Source organism: Eucyclogobius newberryi, unplaced genomic scaffold, assembly GCF_026437365.1.
Source record: "Eucyclogobius newberryi isolate DKJ021-1_F unplaced genomic scaffold, fEucNew1.0.hap1 SCAF_8, whole genome shotgun sequence".
In the NCBI taxonomy this organism is placed as follows: Eukaryota; Metazoa; Chordata; class Actinopteri; order Gobiiformes; family Gobiidae; genus Eucyclogobius; species Eucyclogobius newberryi.
This window is the reverse complement of record NW_027316500.1, coordinates 12,465,699-12,489,473: the sequence shown is the minus strand read 5'-3', so window position 1 is coordinate 12,489,473 and position 23,775 is coordinate 12,465,699. Positions and strand designations below refer to the sequence as shown.

At 41.6% G+C, this 23,775-nt stretch overlaps 2 protein-coding genes across 2 annotated transcripts; one reads left to right on the top strand and one right to left on the bottom strand.

The window, feature by feature from the left end:
* The first annotated feature begins 4,037 nt into the window (after positions 1-4,037).
* capn1a (calpain 1, (mu/I) large subunit a) lies at positions 4,038-20,708 on the top strand. The gene is made up of 21 exons (XM_072436553.1): positions 4,038-4,388; positions 5,197-5,266; positions 5,687-5,805; positions 5,956-6,089; positions 6,222-6,390; positions 6,901-6,984; positions 7,076-7,161; positions 7,233-7,307; positions 8,210-8,370; positions 8,482-8,654; positions 8,743-8,754; positions 9,157-9,368; positions 9,444-9,483; positions 9,566-9,631; positions 9,712-9,769; positions 18,297-18,361; positions 18,438-18,506; positions 18,588-18,666; positions 18,739-18,852; positions 18,927-18,985; positions 19,068-20,708. Exons 1-21 carry the CDS (start codon positions 4,143-4,145, stop codon positions 19,092-19,094), a joined length of 2,118 nt encoding a protein of 705 aa, XP_072292654.1. The 5' UTR covers positions 4,038-4,142; the 3' UTR covers positions 19,095-20,708.
* Positions 20,106-22,341, bottom strand: mrpl14 (mitochondrial ribosomal protein L14). The gene is made up of 3 exons (XM_072436554.1): positions 22,161-22,341; positions 21,831-21,913; positions 20,106-21,251 (listed from the first exon to the last, which is right to left on the bottom strand). Exons 2-3 carry the CDS (start codon positions 21,908-21,910, stop codon positions 20,885-20,887), a joined length of 447 nt encoding a protein of 148 aa, XP_072292655.1. The 5' UTR covers positions 21,911-21,913; positions 22,161-22,341; the 3' UTR covers positions 20,106-20,884.
* Between the last annotated feature and the right edge of the window lie 1,434 nt (positions 22,342-23,775).

Here is a 23,775-nt window from a genome sequence, read left to right as displayed (position 1 = left end):
AAAAAACACAGCTGGAGCAAAAAAGTATTTGGAGAATCTACTCTTACTCAAGAGTAACTGTCTGGGCGTAACATTTGGTTTATAATTTGAAGTTAATGCAATTTTAAAGACAAGACATTAAATAAAACAACCCATTTCTGAAGGAGCGATGCAAGAACTCATTAAATATTGTCAACATAAAGCTATTGTCACTTGTGTGCAGAGTATGAAGGTTATTTTGTGTTTTTATTACGAACATTTTTTTTGACATCGTATTTTTTTTACATCTAATTTAATTGTTTTAATATATTTTTTAACATCTTTTTTTTTCTTTTTTTTTTTACTAAAAAGAACATTTCATAATAAAAACACAAAGTAACCTTCATAGCAGAGGAACCTAAACACGTGTACTCAAAGTAAGAGCATTATTACGTTACACTGTCAAATATAGTACTCAGGCGGTAATAAAAGTAACTAGACCGATAAGGAAAACGATTTGAAAAAGTGACTCAGGTAAATGCAAAGAAGTGAATGTAGTTATTAATTAAACCACCCACCTCTTTTCATTCAGGACCTTCTTCTGCGTTTGAGTCGCACAACGTGTGGCCTGCGGTGTGAGGTTAGTGCGCCCTCTGGTGGTGGCGCGTGGCTGTGCGTGTTCGGTGCGGTGGGCGTGAGCGACCCCTCCTCCTCCGCCGCATGGGCAGGGCCTTTACTCAGTACAGTGTGTGTGAGTGAGAGGTTATATTCACCTCCTGTCCACGGAACCGCCACAAACCTCTGTTTTAACACAGGCTTTAACTACAAACAAAAGCACTTTACCACTCGCTTAGAGGCGATTCAAACTTCTTCTTCTTCTTCCTCGCGCCGTGGTAAGTCCAGATTTCTTTGAGTTCCGGTTCTGAGATTGAGTGAAGGAAGCTTCAGACTGACATAACGGAATGGGTTATTATTGTAGGCCACCACCACCGAGCTAATTTCCTGGAATGAGTAGCTGAAGTGGCGCCTGCAGTGCAATATCTTGAGCCGATTCGTCTCTTATTCATAACGTATTCAGGCTTTTGTTTGTCGCACTGAGAGGCCTTTGATGATCGTTGTCTCTGCTCTGAACAGGTGCTTCCTAAAACAAAGCTCCTGTCACGTCCTTTTTGCTTCTGTATAGGTCAAAAATCCATCGATAATAACGTGTGTGTGTGATCACTTATTCATTGGCGTCCGTCCATCTTTTTCTTGTTTAATGCAGCGTAAGGTTATAGTCCAATAGGTGACATCACCAGTTCAACAGAACGTGCCTGGATCAGCTGCTTTTCTCTGCTCATCGGCCCGAGGGGAAAGATTGTCCATGTTTGTGTCCATCCCAAATCCATCCTCTGTGTGGATGTGTCAGCTCAGGGACATTTCTGCTTGGGAGGCATGTGGGGCCTCACTGTGGGGGCCAGCTCATGTAAACACAGTCTGGACCCTCCAGACTTTATAGGGTAAATAATAGCTCAAGTGTCTTTGTTGTAAACAGTGTGTAGATGAATAAATATGAATATTTTATGCACTATACAACTGTAAAAGTAATAATAATCGTATTTTTGTAATCGTAGACATTATCTGGACTATACGGACTCCAAAACACATACAAAAGGAAAAGAAAAAAATAAAAGATTATTTCTGATTTACACTGTATCCGTAAATATAAAAATGAGCTGTATACATAATCGTTTGACTATAGCTGACTGCTAAAATAACCGTTAGTTGCAGCCCTGGTCTAAATGCTGAGCTTCTGTATGAACGTTTATGTAAAGTGTAAAGGAAAAGCTTTGACAGTAATTAAAATATCAACATTTATATACTTTTGGTGTTGACTGGTTCAGATATTGTAGTGAAGTTTAAAAAGTTAAAATATTTTGCACCATATTGAAATGTTGACTGAAGACTGAAGATGGGCCCTGTATATTTACTATTGCAACATAAGACCAACTGCCCTGTCAGGTCTATGGGGGGTTCACACTTGTCCTACTTCTGGTCCTGATTTCAGCCCAGTTCAGTCCTGATGTTGGCCCAGACTTTGTTGGTTTGGTTCTGTTCCAGACCTTGATCTAGTCCAGATTAAGTTCCAAATTTATTCCCAATTTAGATGTGGGGTGTGTGCAAGTAATGAAGGCACAAATATGTATCTCGCTTTCTGCATCTATACTCGATTGCCAATCATTGTCATCTTTTTTCTTTCTTTTTGCACAGCGCTGTAATGATGATAGACTTCATATAATTTCATCATTATGTGTAGAAGAGTCGCATAGCAATGCTTTTTCAAAGTAACCCAATTGTTTTGCTTGTCACGCCTGCTCTGTCCAACTTTTCAGCCGGAGCTTTGAGAGATCCCATTGTTTACTGTGCAGGGGCTCATTGGCATTCCCTTTGAGTGGAGTGACATAATGAACCTCCCCACGCCACAGTTTTCCCAGCACTTTCAGAGCAGAAAATGTGACGACTTTTAACAATTGCCAAAGCTCAAATCTATTGTAAGCTGATTTTCTTTGCATCGTCACTAGTTCAATTAAACTAAGTGCTTACAATGTAGTATAGAAAACCATTAGGGGCCTTCTCCCTGAAATGCAGCTGTAGATGGCTATTCCCTTTGGTATAGAGAGCATAAATAACGTGGTGTTGAGATGCTAAAATCTCAATCTCAAGGAAAAGGCTAAATACTTGGTACTGATTTCAGTACTTCAATGAAATGTGTAGTTTTTTGACTCTAAATAAGAGCCATTTATTTAATATTATCATTCACTATTTTACTAGATCAAATCCTCTTATAAAGAATATCCAACTTTGTCCAAAATTATTTTCTGCAGTGATACTTGCTCCAATAAGAATCTTGTTTCTTTTATAGTTTCAGTGTCAATAGTATGGATCTTTCTTTTTTTAAACCCTTAAACTTACACATTTACTCAAGTATGTGACTGTATGTTTTTGTCTTTTCTCTCAGCCCGCCTGTACAGTAAGGTATCCAATTTCTAACTCCCTTCGTCATCTTTTTGTGGTGTTTTAGGTTGTCCTGAGACTGTGCAAAGCACCTAGCTATTTTCCCCACCCACTGTGTGTCTGTCCTATCACTGTTGGGCGTTGGTGATTTCTGTTCCTATTGTAAATCACAAATAGATTAGCCATGAAAATACTTTGCTGTCATAAAGTTTATTTTTGCTCCTCAGTTGAGTTTGATTTGCTTATGCCACTGGTTCTCAAACTACTATGAAGGAAAATCTGGGCCCTTTAGTGTGCAAAAAAACCCAAGGACAATTCAAGAGACAATCTCAATAATTACTGATGATATTATCAAAATTAGAAACAAATGTCAGCTGGATCTGATTAGCGCTGGGAGACATTGACAAAAATGCATATCTCTGTGTTTTTTCTGTCTTATTTCAATGCATCCAGACAACATTATGGCAAATACAATGTGCCTTTTCATGTCTTTGAGGTTCAAGTTTAAATATATATTTTTTAGACAAAGATAATAAATGTAATATTCAAATTTTGCGTATTTCCAAAAGAGAAATTGCAATATTATTGATGATTTTTTTTTAATATATGTCCCAGCGCTACTCAAGATCAGATTTTTGGCCCCAGCAAGACCAGGACTTAAAGGGGTAAAATTGCAAGAATACTTAAAAGAATGGCTCCTGTACCATAGTTTGAGAACCACTGACTTCACAAACCAAGTATTTGAGTTATTTTGCTATTTATGAAAAAAAAGATGGTAAAAGTAAAAAGATCTTCGGTGAGTTAGGGCTGGGTTATAATATTCACTTCTGAATCCCTTTTTCCTGAATTATATTATCTTTCATATGTTGTCGTACGAGCTAATAAATAGAAATATATAAACGTATATAATAAACTTAAACCCCATCTCTTCAATGTTGATTATTTTCCTGTTTGATATTTCCCCAAACCGTTTAATAAACCAATTTTTCCATTAATTTCTGGACTTTCTTGCAACAAAAACAAACCCTTCAGACCATAATATCCTCATCTTGCCCTACTATGACTACTACATACAACATTTCCCTCTCTAAACTCAATTGCTGTGCTGTAACACCGATTAGGCTTGTGCTATTAATATCTGCAGCAGCGTTGCACACTCACTCTGGTTTACATTGATATCTTTCACCAGTATGTTTTCGATTGGAGGGATTTCTACGAGCATTTATGCAAACAGACAGCGTGCAGAAGGCATGGGGTCCCACGAGCAGGCTGTGAAGTTCTCCAACCAGGACTACGAGGCGCTGAAGCAGGAATGTCTGGAGTCCGGGTGCCTGTTTGAAGACCCCATGTTCCCGGCTGAACCTCCAACTCTGGGCTTTAAGGAGCTGGCGCCACATTCGGCCAAAACCAAAGATGTGGAGTGGATGAGACCCACGGTGAGGCGGAGGATGGAGGCCACAGGGTTTGCATTTTCAGATAGAAAACAAGCAAACATCACATAGTCAACGTATTCATTATACATATAATAACGTGCATCACAAAATATGTAATAATTGTAATAGGGAAAGAAATCCTGCACACTGTCTTGCAAATAAAAGTTTATTGGTAAAGAGGCAATGTTTCGGCAACTGGGCCTTCGTCATGTGAAAGACTTTTTTTTTTTTTTTTTTTTGTAATCCAGTCAAAAGGAAAGTGTCTCATTTGTGCCTGTCCCAAGCCAGGACAAAGGTTAGAAAGAATCAATAAAAACAAGGAAGAAAAATAAAGACCATATTACACATTATTACACTATTATATGATTGCATTTTTACTGTTGATATTATGTTATCCATTCTTAAATGTTGGTAATACAAAAAAAAAAACAGGATTTGATTATTAGTGAGTTTGTATCATTTGGAATGAAACAATGGAAATACCATATTTGCATTTAACTTCCAGCTAATTAATGCTGAACAAAATTATCTTAAGTTATTAATATGATCAGTTGTTTACACTTGAGCTCATGTGTAAATAAACCTATCGCTTTCACTCATTTCGTCCGTGCAAGTTCAGACATAAAGACTCAAGTCGATGCAGGACACTGCAGCTGTCCCTGACCACTCCCTCCAGACACATGGCAACTGTCCCTGACCACTCCCTCCAGACAAATGGCAACTGTCGCACACACACCAACAACACGGATCTGTCAGTCCTAAGCACACTTTGAGATCAGATTCATCAAATGTTTTAATTGTTGTATTTTAGGATCTGGCAGGAGATCCTCAGTTCATTGTCGGAGGTGCCACAAGGACAGACATTTGCCAGGGAGCGCTGGGTGAGTTCAAATAAAAGTAATCAAATTTAAACTCTTTCTGCTTTGACACATCTGAAATATGATTAACAACAGGACCAGGTTCCGGCTTAATACAGGAAACTAAGCCTAAAATAAAACATCTAATACAGTTTATGATATTGTTATACACACATAAATTGTGAGTAGGTGGGTTTTTTAAGGTTATTCAATATGTATGACATTCAGTACACGTCATACATAAAGTACGTTAAACATTTGTTGTCAAAACAATTGTAGAATTATACTATTTTAAAGGAGATTACTGAAATGTATGAAAGAGTATCTTATCTGCAACCCACATTAAAACAATTGTCTTTTAATTAATTACCAAAATATTTAATTTAATGAATTATGATTAAATAATAATAAAATTTGTTATGCCTAAAAACTGTTCTCTTCCAGGTGACTGTTGGCTTTTAGCTGCCATTGGCTCTCTCACTCTCAACGAAACACTTCTGCATCGAGTCGTCCCACACGGCCAATCTTTTCAGGACGACTACGCCGGCATCTTCCATTTTCAGGTATTTCCAAAATCGATAGATATAGATATATAGATACATGGATATACATGTCTGTCAAATAAATTGCATATATTCAGAATTGTACCTTGCGCCTTCTCTTCACTGAGCTTGACGTTGACAGATGCTGATTCTTCACTTTGTCCGTTGCAGTTCTGGCAGTTTGGCGATTGGGTTGATGTGGTGATTGACGACCGACTTCCTGTCAAAGATGGAGAGCTCATGTTTGTCCACTCTGCTGAGGGCAACGAATTCTGGAGTGCACTGCTGGAGAAGGCCTACGCTAAGTAAGTTATAAAGCCACCCTGCATTATCATAAATAATTCATGTTGCAACAGGAAATGGTCAATACATTCCTAACAATCTCATACGGTGCGACTGTGATGGCGTGGCACTAATGTCATGTCTGTCCGTTCAAGGTTAAGTGGATCCTACGAGGCGCTTTCTGGAGGCAGCACGACGGAAGGTTTTGAAGATTTCACAGGAGGAGTTTCGGAGATGTACGAACTCGCCAAAGCTCCACGAGATCTGTACAAAATCATCAGAAAGGCCCTGGACAGAGGGTCCCTGCTCGGCTGCTCTATTGATGTAAATGACACGCTCGAGAAACGAATCACAAACAAATGCAAATATACAATGTACCGCAGTTTTGCATCAGCACCACTGTAAAGACAAAAGTATCAGCTAAATATTGTTTCAAAGAGTAAAATCCAAAATGTTACTCAAAGCAACCTGGTGGAAAAATAAAAGAATAACACTGTCCTAAAGCAATACTAGTTTATTCAAATGGACAGTGTTTGCTAGGATAAAAATGCATAAAATATATAGAAAATTGTTAAAATCTCTTTCAAGACTTCCTGTCACCCTGTTCTTTAAGACTTAGGCCCAGACTCTAGAATAAACTGATTCAAAACATTAGATTGAAGAAATATTGCACAATGGAAATGAAAATGATTACAGCTTGGATTGATTATTATGGCTTACGTCATTAGATATATGCTAAAATAATTGTTTATTGTACAGTCACTCTTACAGCAACAGCCAGAAGGAAAAAGATTCACGCACATGTTTCTGAAATTCCTACATTTTTATTTTAAGATCACCAGTGCCTTTGACATGGAGGCGGTCACGTTCAAGAAGCTGGTGAAGGGCCATGCCTACTCAGTCACAGGGCTCAAAGAGGTCTGTCTGCCAAAGTTTACAACACTATTTTGTCCGTATTATTACATGTGTTCAAAATTGTGCCATGTATTCTAATTGTTTGTTTCCTTAGGTCAATTATCGGGGCCGAATGGAGCGCCTCATCCGGATACGTAACCCCTGGGGCCAGGTGGAGTGGACTGGAGCCTGGAGCGACAAGTCTGTCAATTATTTTATACATCGTTATTATATTTGCTTATTTTATCTTGACCTTGACTGTGTGTGTGTAGTTCCTCTGAATGGGATCAAATTGACCCGTCTGAACGAGAAGACTTGAACTGCAAAATGGAGGATGGGGAATTTTGGTAAGGCGCTCGCTTTTGTCGTGTTTATGTTTTGGTATGCTATTAGCAGCTGTGCACGCGTGACTAATGCACCAATGTTTCAGTCTATTAATAACGTTCAGGACACGTGGTATTCTCCACTTTAGGCTTCACCTAGAGCTACTTAATGGTCATTCTAGTGTATTTGACCAAATCCAAGCATTTAGTCTAAAATGTATTTGATTTTCATGAAAAGTAAATATTTTCATATTTATTAAAACCCTATTGCAAATATTAGTCTTGCATTAAGTTTATGTTTTAAAATGACTTCACTGGGATTAATGATCTATCAGAGGAGGTGATCATTAATAATCATGAGTGATCATTTCAAACTATTTTGATACTCGAGGAACAGGCTCAATACCGTTTTTGATACCACAATAATAATTTAGTAGTAAGAAGTTACTGCTTATTTTCATTAATTTGAAGGCAACTTTTAAATGATTTAACAATGCCCTTTATAAGACTAGAGACTGTCTTTTTCAACAGTACGTTATTTATTATACCATGTGGTCTTATACCAGTTCTAATAAAGCTCAAGATCGTTCTAAAACTCTTCAGGAAATTTTGAATTTGTTTGGTTTAGTGACTGTTTCCTTGTCGCCCACGAAGCAACTTCTGTTGTGACTTTTGAGTATCTAGTTTTGGTACTTTAGTATTGATTACTATCTGATTAGTCTTTTGTATACAAAAACCTGTCATACAGACTTTAAACTGTACTATTTTACATCACACATAAAAGGTTTGCCATAATTTACTCAAATGTATCACATGAGACCATCACATGAAATGATTTACAGCTAAAACATCACCACTGTTCATTAATGCAGTTTCCTTGAACACATCGATATGACAAACATCTAACCCGGCGTGCTCGTTCACAGCATGGCCTTCAGTGAGTTCCTCCGCCAGTTTTCTCGTCTGGAGATTTGCAACTTGACTCCGGACGTTCTGAGTGAGGACACTCTCAGTCACTGGAACACCATGAAGTTTTACGGGGCATGGAGGAGAGGAAGCACCGCTGGAGGCTGCAGGAACCACCCCAGTGAGCACCACCCAAATGCAGTTGTCTCAAGCCTGGATTTTGGACCAGCGTGACATGGAAGTTAACAGATTCACAACTATATATGTTAACGCTCCCTTGCTTTCTACTCAGACACATTCTGGATCAACCCTCAGTACAAGATCACGCTGCTGGAGGAGGACGACGACGACCCGGATGATGAGGAGCAGGCCTGTAGTTTCCTGGTGGCTCTGATGCAAAAGGATCGCCGCAGATACCGACGTCAGGGACAGGACATGCACACTATCGGATTTGCTCTCTATGAGGTCATCTTTACTGCTGATATGTTGTTCATTTCTGCCACTAATTGAATCTCTATCTAATTAAACATATATCTGTATTTTGTTTTCACAGATTCCTGAAGAGGTATGTCGAGTACAAATTATTTAGTTTGTATCCTTTCCTTCATGTATTAGGGCTGCTTGAAATATAGAGGAAAAAACATAATGACAGTTATTTGGGTGATGAAATTTAATTAATTAGAATGAATAACAATTATTTTAAAAACTGATTTGGGTATTGTCAAAGGTTGCAGAGGAATAATGCACTTATAATAATAATGTATTAGTTATGTTAATCTTTTTAAAACCACTATAGATTCGACTAAGAGGGCAGAGTTAGGTGGTATAAGCGTCTGTATAATTTAAAACACTATCTAGTTTATTTATTTTTGTTTGATTGATTTGACCAGTAACCCTTTATTTTGTGCAACTGTGAGTAATGTGTCTTAATCTTGAGTTTTCATAAGAATACTTTTGTTGCTTGTAGTTCAGAGGATGCCAAAACGTGCACTTGAAGAAGAATTTCTTTTTGTCGCACTCGTCTTGTGCGCGCTCCGAGACCTTCATAAACCTGCGTGAGGTGAGCACACGGCTGCGGTTACCTCCTGGAGAGTACCTCATTGTTCCCTCCACTTTTGAGGCTGGAAAAGAGGCTGATTTTGTCCTCCGAGTCTTCACTGAGAAACAATCAGAGACAGAGTATGTTTTTTGTGTTGATTTTTAACAGAGGCTTTAGTTTAGTAGCTTTGGAATAAAACATGTTGTGCTCCACAGGGAATTGGATGATGAGATTGGTGCTGATTTGGAAGATGAGGTGAGCATCCTTTTAGTATATTTTACACATTAAGCTAATATGTGATTGCCGTGTTAACTGAAGTTTACACATTTTCAACAAGGATCAAATTACAGAAGATGACATTGATGATTCCTTTAAAGCAATGTTTGCCCAACTTGCTGGAGAGGTGTGTGCTCCAAACATCTCTTCTATGATTTCAGAAATTACACGTTCAATGTCCTTTTAACGACTTCCTGTTGTGTTCAGGATATGGAGATTTCTGTTTGTGAGCTGAGGACCATTCTCAACAGAGTGATGTCCAAACGTGAGTGGTTTTGTAAAGAAATGATGTGTCCAGGAAAGTTTGCATACAAGTTGTAGATTTGACATCGCCACGTCAGATTCCTCTGTCCATTGTTGATTTCTTTTAATAGTTCTTATCAATAACCTATTACTTTGTCACGGTTGGTAACTAGGGTTACTATGTCGGTGTAATCCCTCATTCGTCCAGGCGTGTTCCATAGTAGAAAAAGCTTCAGTTGTAGTCATCTGGACTCAGTTAGAAAAAATAGACGTTTCGACTCTCATCCAAGAGTCATTGTCAATAAAAGAATTTAGGTCGGGAATTCCGATATTTATACTCTTCTGTGGTAAGACCAGCCCATTGAGCGGAGCCTTCCTGAAGTAGAAAGAGTTGTTTGTTTCAACAGAAACTCCCCCCTTGTATCTACCAAGCTAACCTATTCAGAATTTTAATGGGCTATTAGAATCCTCTTTGTCTTTGTGAGACCCTGGCTCAACCACCCTGAGTACCTGATTAGCATCTAAATGTCCTGGTCCTGGTCCTCTACCTTTCCAGGGGTTCAGTATACCATTATAGATACCAGGAAGATTGAATCTTAGCCCTCCATTCCTGTTTAAAGAAGGTCTTTCTTTTTTAACGAAAATAGCTTCCTTAACTCCTCTTTCAAACCATCTTTTCTCCCTGCTTAAAACCTTCACCTCACCGTCTTCAAACGAGTGATTAGAGGCTTCAAGATGGAGATGCACGGCGCTCTGTGGTCCTGAACTTGTATTTCTTCTGTGCTGATAAAGCCTCTTGTGTAGAGGCTGTTTCGTCTCACCTATGTAACGTTCTTTACAGCTTTCTTCACTGCATTGGATCGAATAAACTACATTGCTCTGTTTTTGAGTCGGCAACTTGTCCTTAGGGTGAACCAGTTTTTGTCTTAAAGTGTTTCCTGGTTTAAAATAAACAGGGACTTCGTGTTGTCTAAAAATTCTCTGCAGTTTTTCCGACAGGCCAGAGACATAAGGGATAGAAACACCCTTCCTTCTCTGTTCAGTTTCCCTTTTGTCCTGCTTCTTGGTTCTCTTCACTCTGTTGAGGGCCCAAGCGGGGTAACCACAGGCTGAGAGGGCATTTCGGACATGTTTTTCCTCTTTCTTCTTGCCCTCTGAGCTGGTGGGCACAACTTGAGCTCTGTGTTGTAAGGTTTTGATCACACCCAGCTTGTGCTGTAGTGGGTGGTTGGAACCAAAGAGCAGATACTGGTCCGTGTGTGTAGGTTTCCTATATACTTCTATTTGGAGTTTCCCGTCCTCTCCTCTGATCGTGGAACAATCAAGAAAGGCCAAGCGATTCTCCTTAGAGTCTTCTCTTGTAAACCTGATATGTGGGTCCACAGCATTGATGTGATCAGAGAAGGTTTCCAACTCTTGGTTCTTGATTGTTACAAAAGTATCATCGACATAGCGGAGCCATAGTTTTGGGGCTATGCCTGAGAATGAGGCCAGTGCCTTCTTCTCAAAGTGCTCCATGTACAGGTTGGCCACTATGGGAGAGACGGGCGAGCCCATGGCACAGCCATGAATCTGTCTGTAAAATTGTCCCCGGAATTAGACGTTTCGACTCTCATCCAAGAGTCATTGTCAAGGCAATGACAATGACTCTTGGATGAGAGTCGAAACGTCTATTTTTTCTAACTGAGTCCAGATGACTACAACTGAAGCTTTTTCTACTATGGAACACGCCTGGACGAATGAGGGATTACACCGACATATTTCCAAGAATTTTGGGCCTAAAACCTTGGATTTAGTTCGGGAACTCGAATCTGTAGCCAGGAAACTAGCAGACAACAAGAATCACTTGAGGTTCAATCTTAGATGCAGACAGAACAACATGATCCCGAAGAGCCTGCAGATCAAATCACCGGTCAGAGGACACAGAGCAGAGAAGATTTGGAATAGGAGCCTTAGACAGATGCTCAGTGAAAGGATCCAGGAAAACAACATCAGAATTGATAAATTGAAAGACAGAACAGGAACTTTACAGGAGAAATTAACCAGCATACTCCCTGAAGAAGCTTTCAAAAGAGTGCTGGATTTTACACAGACAGCACAAGAAGCACAGCACAAGAAGAGCAAAGAACGCCAAATCAAGAAGTTCAACTTTCTTTTGAACAAAAAGAATGCAGGTGAGGTTGAGCTAGACATTAGGACTGAGACAGACAAAATTAGCGACCAGCAAAAACAATTGGATTAAGAACCTATCAGATCGTGTCCTAACACAGGCAGAAAAGGAGGTGCTTTCTAAAGGTCTCAACTTTTCTGTCACCGCTAAACACATCCCTACAGAGGACTACATCACAGCCACTGAAACGGCAATTAGAAACAACAAAATGACTGAATCGGAGGCTGCAGACCTGAGGTTACGTGTCACAGCGACTCTGAAGAGTGCCAAACCACCTCCTTCAAATATCACATCTGAAGAGAGAAAAGCACTTTCAGCACTGGAAAAAGATCATAGCATCAACATCCTCCCAGCAGACAAGGGACGTTGCACTGTGATTCTCAACGCAGCTGATTACGAAGCCAAAGTCCACACCCTCCTCAAGGACACGACCACATACGAGCGCTTGAAAAGAGATCCGACCAGTGGCTACAAGAAGAAAGTGATAGACTGTTTACAAAGGCTGGAAAAAGAGGAAGCGATAGACCGGCCTCTGTATTACAGACTGTATCCTGGGGAAGCCATGCCTTGAATTTATGGCCTTCCAAAAATACACAAAAAGGATGTTCCACTCAGACCCATAGTGTGCAGCACAGATTCCATCACTTACAATGTGGCCAAGCATTTAACAACTATATTGGCTCCACTTGTGGGGAATTCGGAACATCATGTGGAAAACACGCACAACTTTGTGGATAAAGTGAAACATCTCCAACTGGACCCAGATGACCTCATGGTTTCATATGATGTTGTGTCCCTGTTCACCTGCATCCCGACCTCTGATGCAGTAGCAGCAGTGAGGATCAGACTGCAGGAAGACACCACCCTACAGGAAAGGACCAAACTGACACCTGAACACATATGTAAACTGTTGGATATCTGTCTGAACACCACTTACTTTCAATTCCGGGGACAATTTTACAGACAGATTCATGGCTGTGCCATGGGCTTGCCCGTCTCTCCCATAGTGGCCAACCTGTACATGGAGCACTTTGAGAAGAAGGCACTGGCCTCTTTCTCAGGCATAGCCCCAAAACTGTGGCTCCGCTATGTCGATGATACTTTTGTAACAATCAAGAAACAAGAGTTGGAAACCTTCTCTGATCACATCAATGCTGTGGACCCACATATCAGGTTTACAAGAGAAGACTCTAAGGAGAATCGCTTGGCCTTTCTTGATTGTTCCACGATCAGAGGAGAGGACGGGAAACTCCAAATAGAAGTATATAGGAAACCTACACACACGGACCAGTATCTGCTCTTTGGTTCCAACCACCCACTACAGCACAAGCTGGGTGTGATCAGAACCTTACAACACAGAGCTCAAGGTGTGCCCACCAGCTCAGAGGGCAAGAAGAAAGAGGAAAAACATGTCCAAAATGCCCTCTCAGCCTGTGGTTACCCCGCTTGGGCTCTCAACAGAGTGAAGAGAACCAAGAAGCAGGACAAAAGGGAAACTGAACAGAGAAGGAAGGGTGTCTCTATCCCTTATGTCTCTGGCCTGTCGGAAAAACTACAGAGAATTTTTAGACAACACGAAGTCCCTGTTTATTTTAAACCAGGAAACACTTTAAGACAAAAACTGGTTCACCCTAAGGACAAGTTGCCGACTCAAAAACAGAGCAATGTAGTTTATTCGATCCAATGCAGTGAAGAAAGCTGTAAAGAACGTTACGTCATAAGGCGCTGGTACAGCTGGCAGCCCGGTGTAAACGCTCTCTCTTCTTTCTCACACTTATTGTGCTTTATCTCCTATATTTTGTAAATATAGTAAGTATATTTTTTCTATTTTACTGTACGATAGGGACACGCGCTGGAATAGTTTTTTAATTCAACTGTTTTTGACTTTTTTCGGCTGGATTTGAGCGTTTTTCGTTGCGTTCGTTGTGTTGTTGTGACGTGAGCTAGCTCCGAGCGAGCCCACCAGCCCCCCCCCCGCGCCCTCCGGCCGCGCTAAAGTACGGCGTGTCGTCGGTACACGTTTATATACACGTTTATATGAAAGAGGAACTTCACGAACGATCGGGACACGCACTGGAATCGCTTTAAATTAACTTGTTTTGACTTTATTCGGCTGGATTGAGTGTTTTCGTCGTGTCGTTGCGATGTGTCTTGGCTCTGAGTCCCCCGGCTCCGGCCCCGCCCCCCGGCTCCGGCCCCGCCCCCCGGCCGGCGCCGTACCGCGTTTACACAAAGGAGGAACTGATGAAACTGAGGAGAACAGTCGTCTTACCCGGAGATCGTCACGTTATCCCGGCGGACATCCTAAGGAAAACGCAACGAGGCAGACGGGCTGGACGTAAACTCCGAGAGAAGAGAGGGACAAACAGGAAGTCGGTTCCCGCCGTAGTCATGGGTAACGTGAGGTCCCTTCAAAATAAAATGACGGAAATAGCAAGCCTCATGCGGTCCCAGAGGATTTATAGGGACAGCAGCGTCTTGATTTTCACAGAGACCTGGTTAACAGCAGAAATGCCAGACTCTATTGTAGGTTTGGACAATTTTCATCTGCTGCGGGCGGACAGAACTAGAGAATCCGGGAAGAAAAGAGATGGAGGTCTGGCGGTGTATGTGAACACGAGCTGGTCCAAACCAGAACACTGCACAGTGAGGGAGCAGCTATGTAACAAGGATATTGAACTATTGGCTATTGGCATGAGGCCATACTATCTGCCCCGGGAGTTCTCACATGTGATTTTGATCGCAGTCTATGTGGCCCCGTCTGCCAATGCTGAAAATGCTTGTGAAGCACTGCTCTCCTGCACTTGTAGGCTGCAAACACAGCATCCACAGGCTCTCTTCCTCATCTCTGGTGACTTTAACCACGCTTCTCCCTCTTCTGTTCTACCAACATACACCCAGTATGTTACCTGCCCCACCAGAGAGAATAGAACATTGGACTTGTTTTTTGCCAACACCAAGGAGGCTTATTCTTCTTCCCCCCTCCCTCCCCTGGGCAGCTCGGACCACAACCTTGTACATCTGAGGCCTGTGTATGAACCCATCGTGCGCAGGCAGCCTGTGGTGTCCCGTGAGGTGAGGTTGTGGTCTGCTGAGAGCGAGGAGGCTCTGAGGGACTGCTTCAGCACCACTGTCTGGACTGAGCTTTATGACCCACATGGGGAGGACATCAACACCATCACAGAGTGCATCACGGACTACATCAACTTCTGTTTTGAGAACATTGTTCCCTCCCGGACGGTGCAGTGTTTTCCAAACAACAAGCCATGGATTAACCGTGAACTGAAGGCTCTGCTGAAGGGGAAGAAGAGAGCCTTCAGGTCAGGGAACAAGGAGGAGCTGAGGACTGTGCAGAAGGAGCTGAGGAGGAAGATCAGGCAGGCTGAGGCCGGCTACAAGAGGAGGATGGAGGAGCAGCTGCAGCAAAAGAACATTCAGGGAGTGTGGAGGAGCCTGAAAACCATCTCGGGCTTCAAAATCCCCCCTGCCCAGACAGAGGGGGATCTACAGTGGGTGAATGATTTAAATGCTCACTTCTTGAGGTTTGATCGGTCACCCGCCCCTCCCCCTGCACAGCTGCATGCTCCCTCTTCCACAGCTGGACAATGCCCTGCATCTGTTCCTCTTCGCTTATCTGCCCCGGACCATCGGCTCCCCACTTCGCCTGGACTCACCCATCCCCCTAGCACACGGTCCCCCTGCCAACCACTGACTGTCACAGCAGCACAGGTGAGGAGTGAGCTGAAGAGGATTAAAGTGAGGAAGGCAGCAGGACCTGATGGCATCAGCCCCAGGCTCCTTAAGTCCTGCGCAGATGAACTGTGTGGAGTTGTGGAGCATGTCTTCAACATGAGCCTGAAGCTGAGGGTGGTACCACAGGTCTGGAAGACCTCCTGTCTGGTACCTGTGCCTAAGACACCGCGCCCCAAAGACCTCAACAGCTTCAGGCCAGTGGCTCTCACGTCCCACCTGATGAAGACACTGGAGCGGCTAGTCCTGGACCACCTCCGCTCCACCGTGAGCTCAGCCATGGACCCGCTGCAGTTTGCATATCGGTCTGGCATCGGAGTGGAGGACGCCGTCATCTCCCTGCTGCACCGCTCTCTCTCTCACCTGGAAAAGCCTGGCAGCTCTGTGAGGATTCTGTTCTTCGATCTTTCCAGCGCCTTCAACACCATCCAGCCGCTGCTCCTGAGGGACAAGCTGGAGACGGCTGGTGTGGAGTATGACCTGGCAGAGTGGATCCTGGACTACCTCACAGACCGACCCCAGTTTGTGAGAGCCCGGAACTGTGTGTCTGACACTTGGACCTGCAGTGTGGGGGCGCCCCAGGGCACTGTCCTCGCGCCCTTTCTCTTCACCCTTTACACTGCAGACTTCAGACATGACACGGACAGCTGTGTCCTGCAGAAGTTCTCTGACGACTCTGCTATCATCGGACTCATCACGGACGACGATGACGCGGAGTACAGAGGACTGGCGCAGGACTTTGTGGACTGGTGTCAGCGGAACCACCTCCTCATCAACGCGGGGAAGACCAAGGAGATGGTGGTGGATTTCCGCAGACGCCACCCCACTGCCCCCTCACCGGTGAACATCCAGGGATGGGACATTGAGAGAGTGGACTCATACAAGTACCTGGGTGTTCATCTGAACCACAAACTGGACTGGACTCATAACACGGACGCACTGTACAGGAAGAGCCAGAGTCGGCTCTACCTCCTGAGGAGACTCAGGTCTTTTGGAGTGACAGGGCCACTCCTGAAGACCTTCTACGACTCTGTGGTGGCATCAGCCCTCCTGTACGGTGTGGCCTGCTGGAGCAGCAGCATCACAGAGAGGGAGAGGAAGAAGCTGGACAGAGTCATCAAGAAGTCCAGCTCCGTCCTGGGCTGTGCTCTGGACTCGGTGCAGGAGGTGGGGGACAGGAGGGTCCTGGCTAGATTCACATCTATGCTGGACCATGAGTGTCACCCCCTGCAGGACACTCTCTCCGCTCTGGAGAGCAGCTTCAGTGAGAGACTGATCCACCCTCGATGTGCGAAGGAAAGGTTCCGTAGGTCTTTCCTTCCTGCTGCTGTCAGACTTTATAACAAAAACTGTTAGTACTGAACACTCGCAATACTGACCTAACCATGTGCAATTCTGTCATATGTGCAATTGCTGTTGGAATTCATGTGCAATTCATGTGCAACCTATGTGCTGTCGTGACACATATCCATGTGCAATTACTGTCGTGATCACATGCAATGGTATTTATGTATTTATTTATTTATTTGTCTATGGGAGTTTTTATTTATTTATAGGAGATCTTCTACTGAAAGTGTTTTTCAGAAGATGGTGGTGGATTTCCGCAGACGCCACCCCACTGCCCCCTCACCAGTGAACATCCAGGGATGGGACATCGCTGGATGTCCCATCCCTGGATCACTTATAGGAAATAAGTGATCTGTTCTTCTGTATCTACCTCTGTATCTACCTGCGTTGCACCAATGAAATTTCCCCATGTGGGACAATAAAGGAATATCTTACATAGGTGAGACGAAACAGCCTCTACACAAGAGGCTTTATCAGCACAGAAGAAATACTAGTTCAGGACCTCAGAGTGCCGTGCATCTCCATCTTGAAGCCTCTAATCACTCGTTTGAAGACGGTGAGGTGAAGGTTTTAAGCAGGGAGAAAAGATGGTTTGAAAGAGGAGTCAAGGAAGCTATTTTTGTTAAAAAAGAAAGACCTTCTTTAAACAGAAATGGAGGGTTAAGATTCAATCTTCCTGTTATTTATAATGGTATACTGAACCCCTGGAAAGGTAGAGGACCAGGACAAGGACATTTAGATGCTAATCAGGTACTCAGGGTGGTTGAGCCAGGGTCTCACAAAGACAAAGAGGATTCTAATAGCCCATTAAAATTCTGAATAGGCTAGCTCGGTAGATACAAGGGGGAGTTTCTGTTGAAACAAACAACTCTTTCTACTTCAGGAAGGCTCCGCTCAATGGGCTGGTCTTACCACAGAAGAGTATAAATATCGGAGTTCCCGACCTAAATTCTGTTATTGACAATGACTCTTGGATGAGAGTCGAAACGTCTATTTTTTCTAACTGAGTCCAGATGACTACAACTGAAGCTTTTTCTACTAGGGTTACTATGTTATTTTACAGTTTGTTCCTTTAAGTGTGATACAGTATCAAGTTAAATGGGATAAACTATAATGAACCACAGAAGTGTAGAAATGTTACTTTATAAACTGAAAGATTAAAATATGTTTTCATATTTTAATATGAATTTAATATTATAATAATATATTTAATATTTATGCTGGTTTTTGGTTAATTATTGACAGAAATGCCCAGCTTTATTGGTAACTCATTTCATTACAGACAAAGACTTGAAGACAGATGGGTTCAGTGTGGAGTCCTGTCGAACCATGGTTAACCTTATGGATGTATCCTTGTTTAACCGCAGTTCAAAAGTACCTGTGACTTTTATATTATATTTCTACTTAACACCACGTCCCTCAGAAAGATGGCAGCGCGCGTTTGGGGCTGGTGGAGTTTCAGATCTTGTGGAATAAAATTCGCAAATGGCTGGTAAGAAAAAAACACAGTGTTGATCCAAGATAAAAACAATTGGCATGTATTTATTTGAATTAACCCTCTCTCAACTTTTAGACAATTTTTAGACAATATGACATTGACAAATCCGGTGCTATGAGTTCATATGAGATGCGCCTGGCTGTGGAAGGAGCAGGTACAACTCCTCATGTGCCTTCATTCCAGAACTCTTCAATTGAGCACCGTTAACTTTTACGTTGATGTTTAGGTTTCAAACTGAACAACAAACTAAATCAGGTCCTAGTAGCACGATACGCGGAGAACGAAATGATTGATTTTGACAACTTCATCTGCTGCTTGGTCAAACTCGAGGTCATGTTCAGTAAGTAAAGCACTCGTATAAAAGTTTGTCTTACACGAGGAGATTTACGGCTCATTCTCAACACATTTTCACAGGATCTTTCCAGGTTTTCGACAGAGAACAATCTGGAACGGCTGAGATAAGTCTGACAGAAGTAGGTTTTCTTTCTTTAAAAATGATTAACTGTAAATCAGTTTCGCCCGTTCTAACCATAAACATCTGTTTTTTTCTGCTAGTGGCTGTGCATGACTATGTGTGGCTAAAAGACAAGTCTACTGTTTAAAAGAAAGTACAGTGCCATGCAAGCTGTCTAAACCCGGGAGCCCTGAAGACCCTCAGCCTTTGATAAGTTTTTATTTTCAAACACAACCCACCTCAGTATTAAGTAGCAAAATACTGTAAATGCAAGACCTGTCACAATAACAAAGAGTAAAGTACAATATATTGCTGAAGACAATATTGTGATGAATGATAATATTGAAAACCACTGAACACCAAATGCCACTGAGCCTATAACCCTAAAGATGGATAATCCCCGTAAAGCCTTTTCTAAATTATTAATTCAAAGGTGCACTATTTAATGTTTCTGGTGGAGGGTGTTCCTTCCTGTCTCCGTGGAGATGTTATTGCTTTGAAGGCAAAAAGGTGACATCAAAAGGCGAAGTTACATGTCAGGGGTTTCATCTATAAAACTCTGCGTTAAGTTCTTACTAAAACTGCGCGTACGGACAAAACACACGACTTTTACACATTTCCACAAACTTTCTCACTTTCTCTTTGAGCTCAGATTGCCTTCTTCCTCGCCTCTGAAAACTCCAAAGTGCAAAGTTTAGGGCTTTTGAACCGGACCGCTCATTGTGTTTTTTTAGATCACAAAATAAATGTAGAAAGTCACATTTCTGCATAATATCCAAGCTTTATAAATGAGATCCCAGATATTGTGGAAAAACAAACAAGCTCACAGTGAGAATGCACGTTTTTCATGGAATGTTTGCTCAATCAAACACCTTTTAATGTAAATGCTGACAAGTTACGTCGTGCACCTTTAACTATATATTTAAACTGCCTCAATGCGCTGTAAAAAGTGTTATTAGGATTGAGACATTATTATTCTACAATGTACAGCTCAAATACTAAATGAGAAAATGTAATGCAAATACTGAAATAGTGAGTGGGGAAATTAAGTTCATCCTTCACTTATTGAATTACAAGTTGATATAGAAATTGTTGTGACCGGCCTAGTAAATGCTACACCAAATCGCTTTTTAAACTGATTATTTCAGCTTGCCTTGTAGTATCTTAAAGTCATAAAAACTATGCAAACTTACAATATGAAGCAGGCCCGGTGCCATCGTACAGCATGAAGAAAAGCATGGCAAAAGCAACAAAATGCGTTGTAATTTTAGATAATAGTACATTGGTCTATTTTATTTGAAAAATATCTTAGAGGAAGAAAAAGGTACGTGAATGTTATGAAATTGACATCTTAGGCTCCTAGTACTGATGTTCATCAAACACCTCAATACATGATTAATTACACCGTGGAAGGATTTTATCATTTGTGTTACGTTTGTACTTTTATTTCACCAAGATGGCAGCATAGATCTGAAGGTTTTTGCACAGTTGTTTTTGTTACACATTGGGTTGTTATTTTGCACTTAGATTATATTTTTTACTAAATAAGCTTTAGCAAGGTTCGCCAGACAACTGAAAAATGCTGTAAAATCTCCCTTGATCAGTGACGGGCAGTACTAACAGGGATCACTCGATAATCAATGCCTTAGAGCCGCATCTGTCAAAACACTGCTTTTAAATTGTGCCAGTTTTTTGTTGTGAATGTATGTTGTGCCTTAAATAAATATTTGCCCCATTTTGAAGGTTCTCTGTGTTTGACCTATACATGTACAGACACGTGTTTATATGCAAAAGCTCTATTTACTGTAAGCAAAGAAGCCTGCACCAAAAACACCAGTACATCTAGTAAGAAGGAAAGGTTACAATAACACATTCAATTTAATACAATTACTTATTTTATACATGCTTTTAAACAGTGTTATACAAATGTGCCTGCAATTGCCAATACTTTAGAGAAGTCACCGTCCATGTTGCGCAGTTGTGTAGGAACGGGAACTCTGATTCTTGTTCCAGTAGGATTTCCATTATCTTCAATTAACACCACATTGTTTGAATCAAATCGCGGTGTCATGCGATCTCCTGGCATTTTGTGTCCAACAATTAAAGCCTTCTTTTTCTGTCCTTTGATGGCAAGTAAAACTTTATCTCCAACTTTCCCAATGCCGTTCTTTGTGTACACATGAATTACTCTCGGCGCTTTGTGATAAGGAGTATTTCCCAAAGAGCTGTTGTCCACGACCCGAACTCTGGACATTTTCTGAATAGCAGCAGCAGCCGATGATACTCTGGAAATACAAAAAGAAAATTGACTTGATGTAATAAAGACACATGTTTATCATTTGTGAAGTCTTGTAAGGCGGTTTCTCAACCATGCGTATAGGAGTACATGCAAGAGGCTACTTGGAATGATTTTAGATATAAAGGAACGTTGGAATTGAACAGTATCTGAAAATAAAATGTTCTTTGTAGGACATTTGACATCCTTAATTAATGTTCCTGAGGGATAGGTTTGGTATGAATATCAGCTATAATTGTCAATAAAACTAGTTGGATTTAAATGACTAAAACACAGTTACATTATATCTCGGGGGACCTAAAGACAGAAGGTTTGGAACCACTTTTGTAAGGGACAAAAAACACCAACACCACGTTAAAACATATGGGATTTGATTTTTTTTAAATTTGATTTATTTTCCATTTACATAAACATAACATAAACAAATGGTTTATCAATGTCAATAATCTCATGCTTGTATATGTGCCTGTCAACCAAGTGCATAATATGGCTTAAAGGACGACAAACCAACTTGAATTATTAATTACATTACCCAATTGAACTTCTCTACATTTAGATATTACCTTACCTAAATGTTCTCTGCTGGACTTTCGTCGACGTCTCAATCAAAAACCCCACAAGGGATCTAGATACGTGAAAGAGGGCCATTTCCTGAATACACAGATAAACATTTACACGTTATATGCACCAGGTCACACGCGTCGATCTATTAGGTTGCACTGTGTGGTTAGCATAGCAGGCTAATACCGCAGAAATACCTCCAAATACAGCCAAACGAACATTCATATAGGGAAATATAGAGCAGCACATTGACAACAAATAATTGTAACGTACAACAATCCTACCCCAGGCAATAAATCTGAAAATATACCCTTTGTAATAGCGTTAGTTGTCTTACCTTAACAAACGCTCCGCACGAGCAATGTCAAAAATTGTGTCGTCATCGTTGAGCGACAAACTCAGCCAATCCGACAAATCCTCACCATGAATCTATTAAAATATCGATCCTCAACTACGTTTAAACTTGACACAAAAATTTCATATTTACCGCATTGTTCTTTTTCTGTGAATGACTTTTTTTTAAATATTCTATATGTATTGTATTTATGGGGATAACTTCTGTGGTCTGCGCATGGGTCTGTGTCATAACAGCACATGAGTTGCGCCCGCAGTCCAAATTGAGTAGTGGCCGCTCCGCAGTACTGCAGCCGCACGGCCCGGACCTTCCAAAAATTACAGACAGTTCAATCAATTATTTTTAGTCCAAAAATAAAATAGAAGCGGGTTCATCATTTTACCGTTTCTAAAATCTTCAAAATTACAAATTTGACGTCACTGTGAACGGTGCACGCGCGATGGTTGCGCTCACGAGCCGCGTGAACGCGCATCAGAAGAGCGTGTCGGATGAAACAGGGTCAGTATTAGGTCAGCCCCCGCTGAATTCTGACTTTCGTGAGGCAGCGGGGGTTGATCTAGACCTAACCAATAAAACAGGTGCAGAAGAAAGTGGACATGACGACCTACTACGTAAGTTATGTTTTATGTCATTTCTCACGTTTTCACACATCATTCAGCTTTCTTTCTCCTTTTTTACAGTATAGCGTAAAACACATACTTTGATAGCTTATTTTTATTTGACTTATTCATTGTGTTATTATTTTGTGTTGCACCGAATCACATGTTTGTGATTTTGTTCATTGACAATGGCAATAAACCCTTTCTGACGTGATCACAGGTAAACATGTGACATAAAAATAAATGTGGGTTTTTTTATTTATTTTTTTACAATGCCCTTATATTTAAAAAAAAAAAAAAAAAAAAAGTAACTGCGAATTTAAACTACATAACAACTTTTTTTTGTTCTGCAAAAACTGCATTTTTGTATATTATAATCTTAATAATAATAACACTTATTTACAGTTGGATACAGATGGATAGAAAATATTGCACCAGGCGAGATTGATATTATATCACAGTAATGTACATGAGTATAACAGTATTGCACATGATTATGAAGATGAATGACACATATTCAGGGCTAACAGTATTGTAGAGTCTGACAGCAACAGGAAGGGAAAGACCTGCGAAACCTTTCCTTCACACAGCGAGGGTGGATCAGTCTCTCACTGAAGCTGCTCTCCAGAGCGTACAGAGTGTCCTGCAGGGGGCGACACTCATGGTCCAGCATAGACGTGAGTTTAGCCAGGACCCTTCTGTCCCCCCACCTCCTGCACCGAGTCCAGAGCACAGCCCAGGACGGAGCTGGACTTCTTGATGACCTTGTCCAGCTTCTTCCTCTCCCTCTCTGTGATTCTGCCGCTCCTGCAGGCCACACCGTACAGGAGCTGATGCCACCACAGAGTCATAGAAGGTCTTCAGGAGTGGCCCTGTCACTCCAAAAGACTCAGAACCGAGTCTGGCTCTTCCTGTACATATGCTCTTGTTTTCTGACACAATAACAAAAAAAATTAAAGCCGCAAGCGGCATCCAACGGCCCTCGCGGGCCGCCGGCC

What these genes read in the sequence shown, in the direction of transcription:
- mrpl14 (XM_072436554.1), bottom strand. Translation starts at nt 21,910, where the DNA reads ATGGCCCTCTTTCACGTATCTAGATCCCTTGTGGGGTTTTTGATTGAG. An exon ending in GTCCAGCAGAGAACATTTAG is followed by an intron (nt 21,252 to 21,830) that starts GTAAGGTAATAT and finishes TTGTATTTCCAG; the next exon opens with AGTATCATCGGCTGCTGCTG.
- capn1a (XM_072436553.1), top strand. Translation starts at nt 4,143, where the DNA reads ATGTTTTCGATTGGAGGGATTTCTACGAGCATTTATGCAAACAGACAG. An exon ending in TGGAGTGGATGAGACCCACG is followed by an intron (nt 4,389 to 5,196) that starts GTGAGGCGGAGG and finishes GTTGTATTTTAG; the next exon opens with GATCTGGCAGGAGATCCTCA. An exon ending in CATTTGCCAGGGAGCGCTGG is followed by an intron (nt 5,267 to 5,686) that starts GTGAGTTCAAAT and finishes GTTCTCTTCCAG; the next exon opens with GTGACTGTTGGCTTTTAGCT.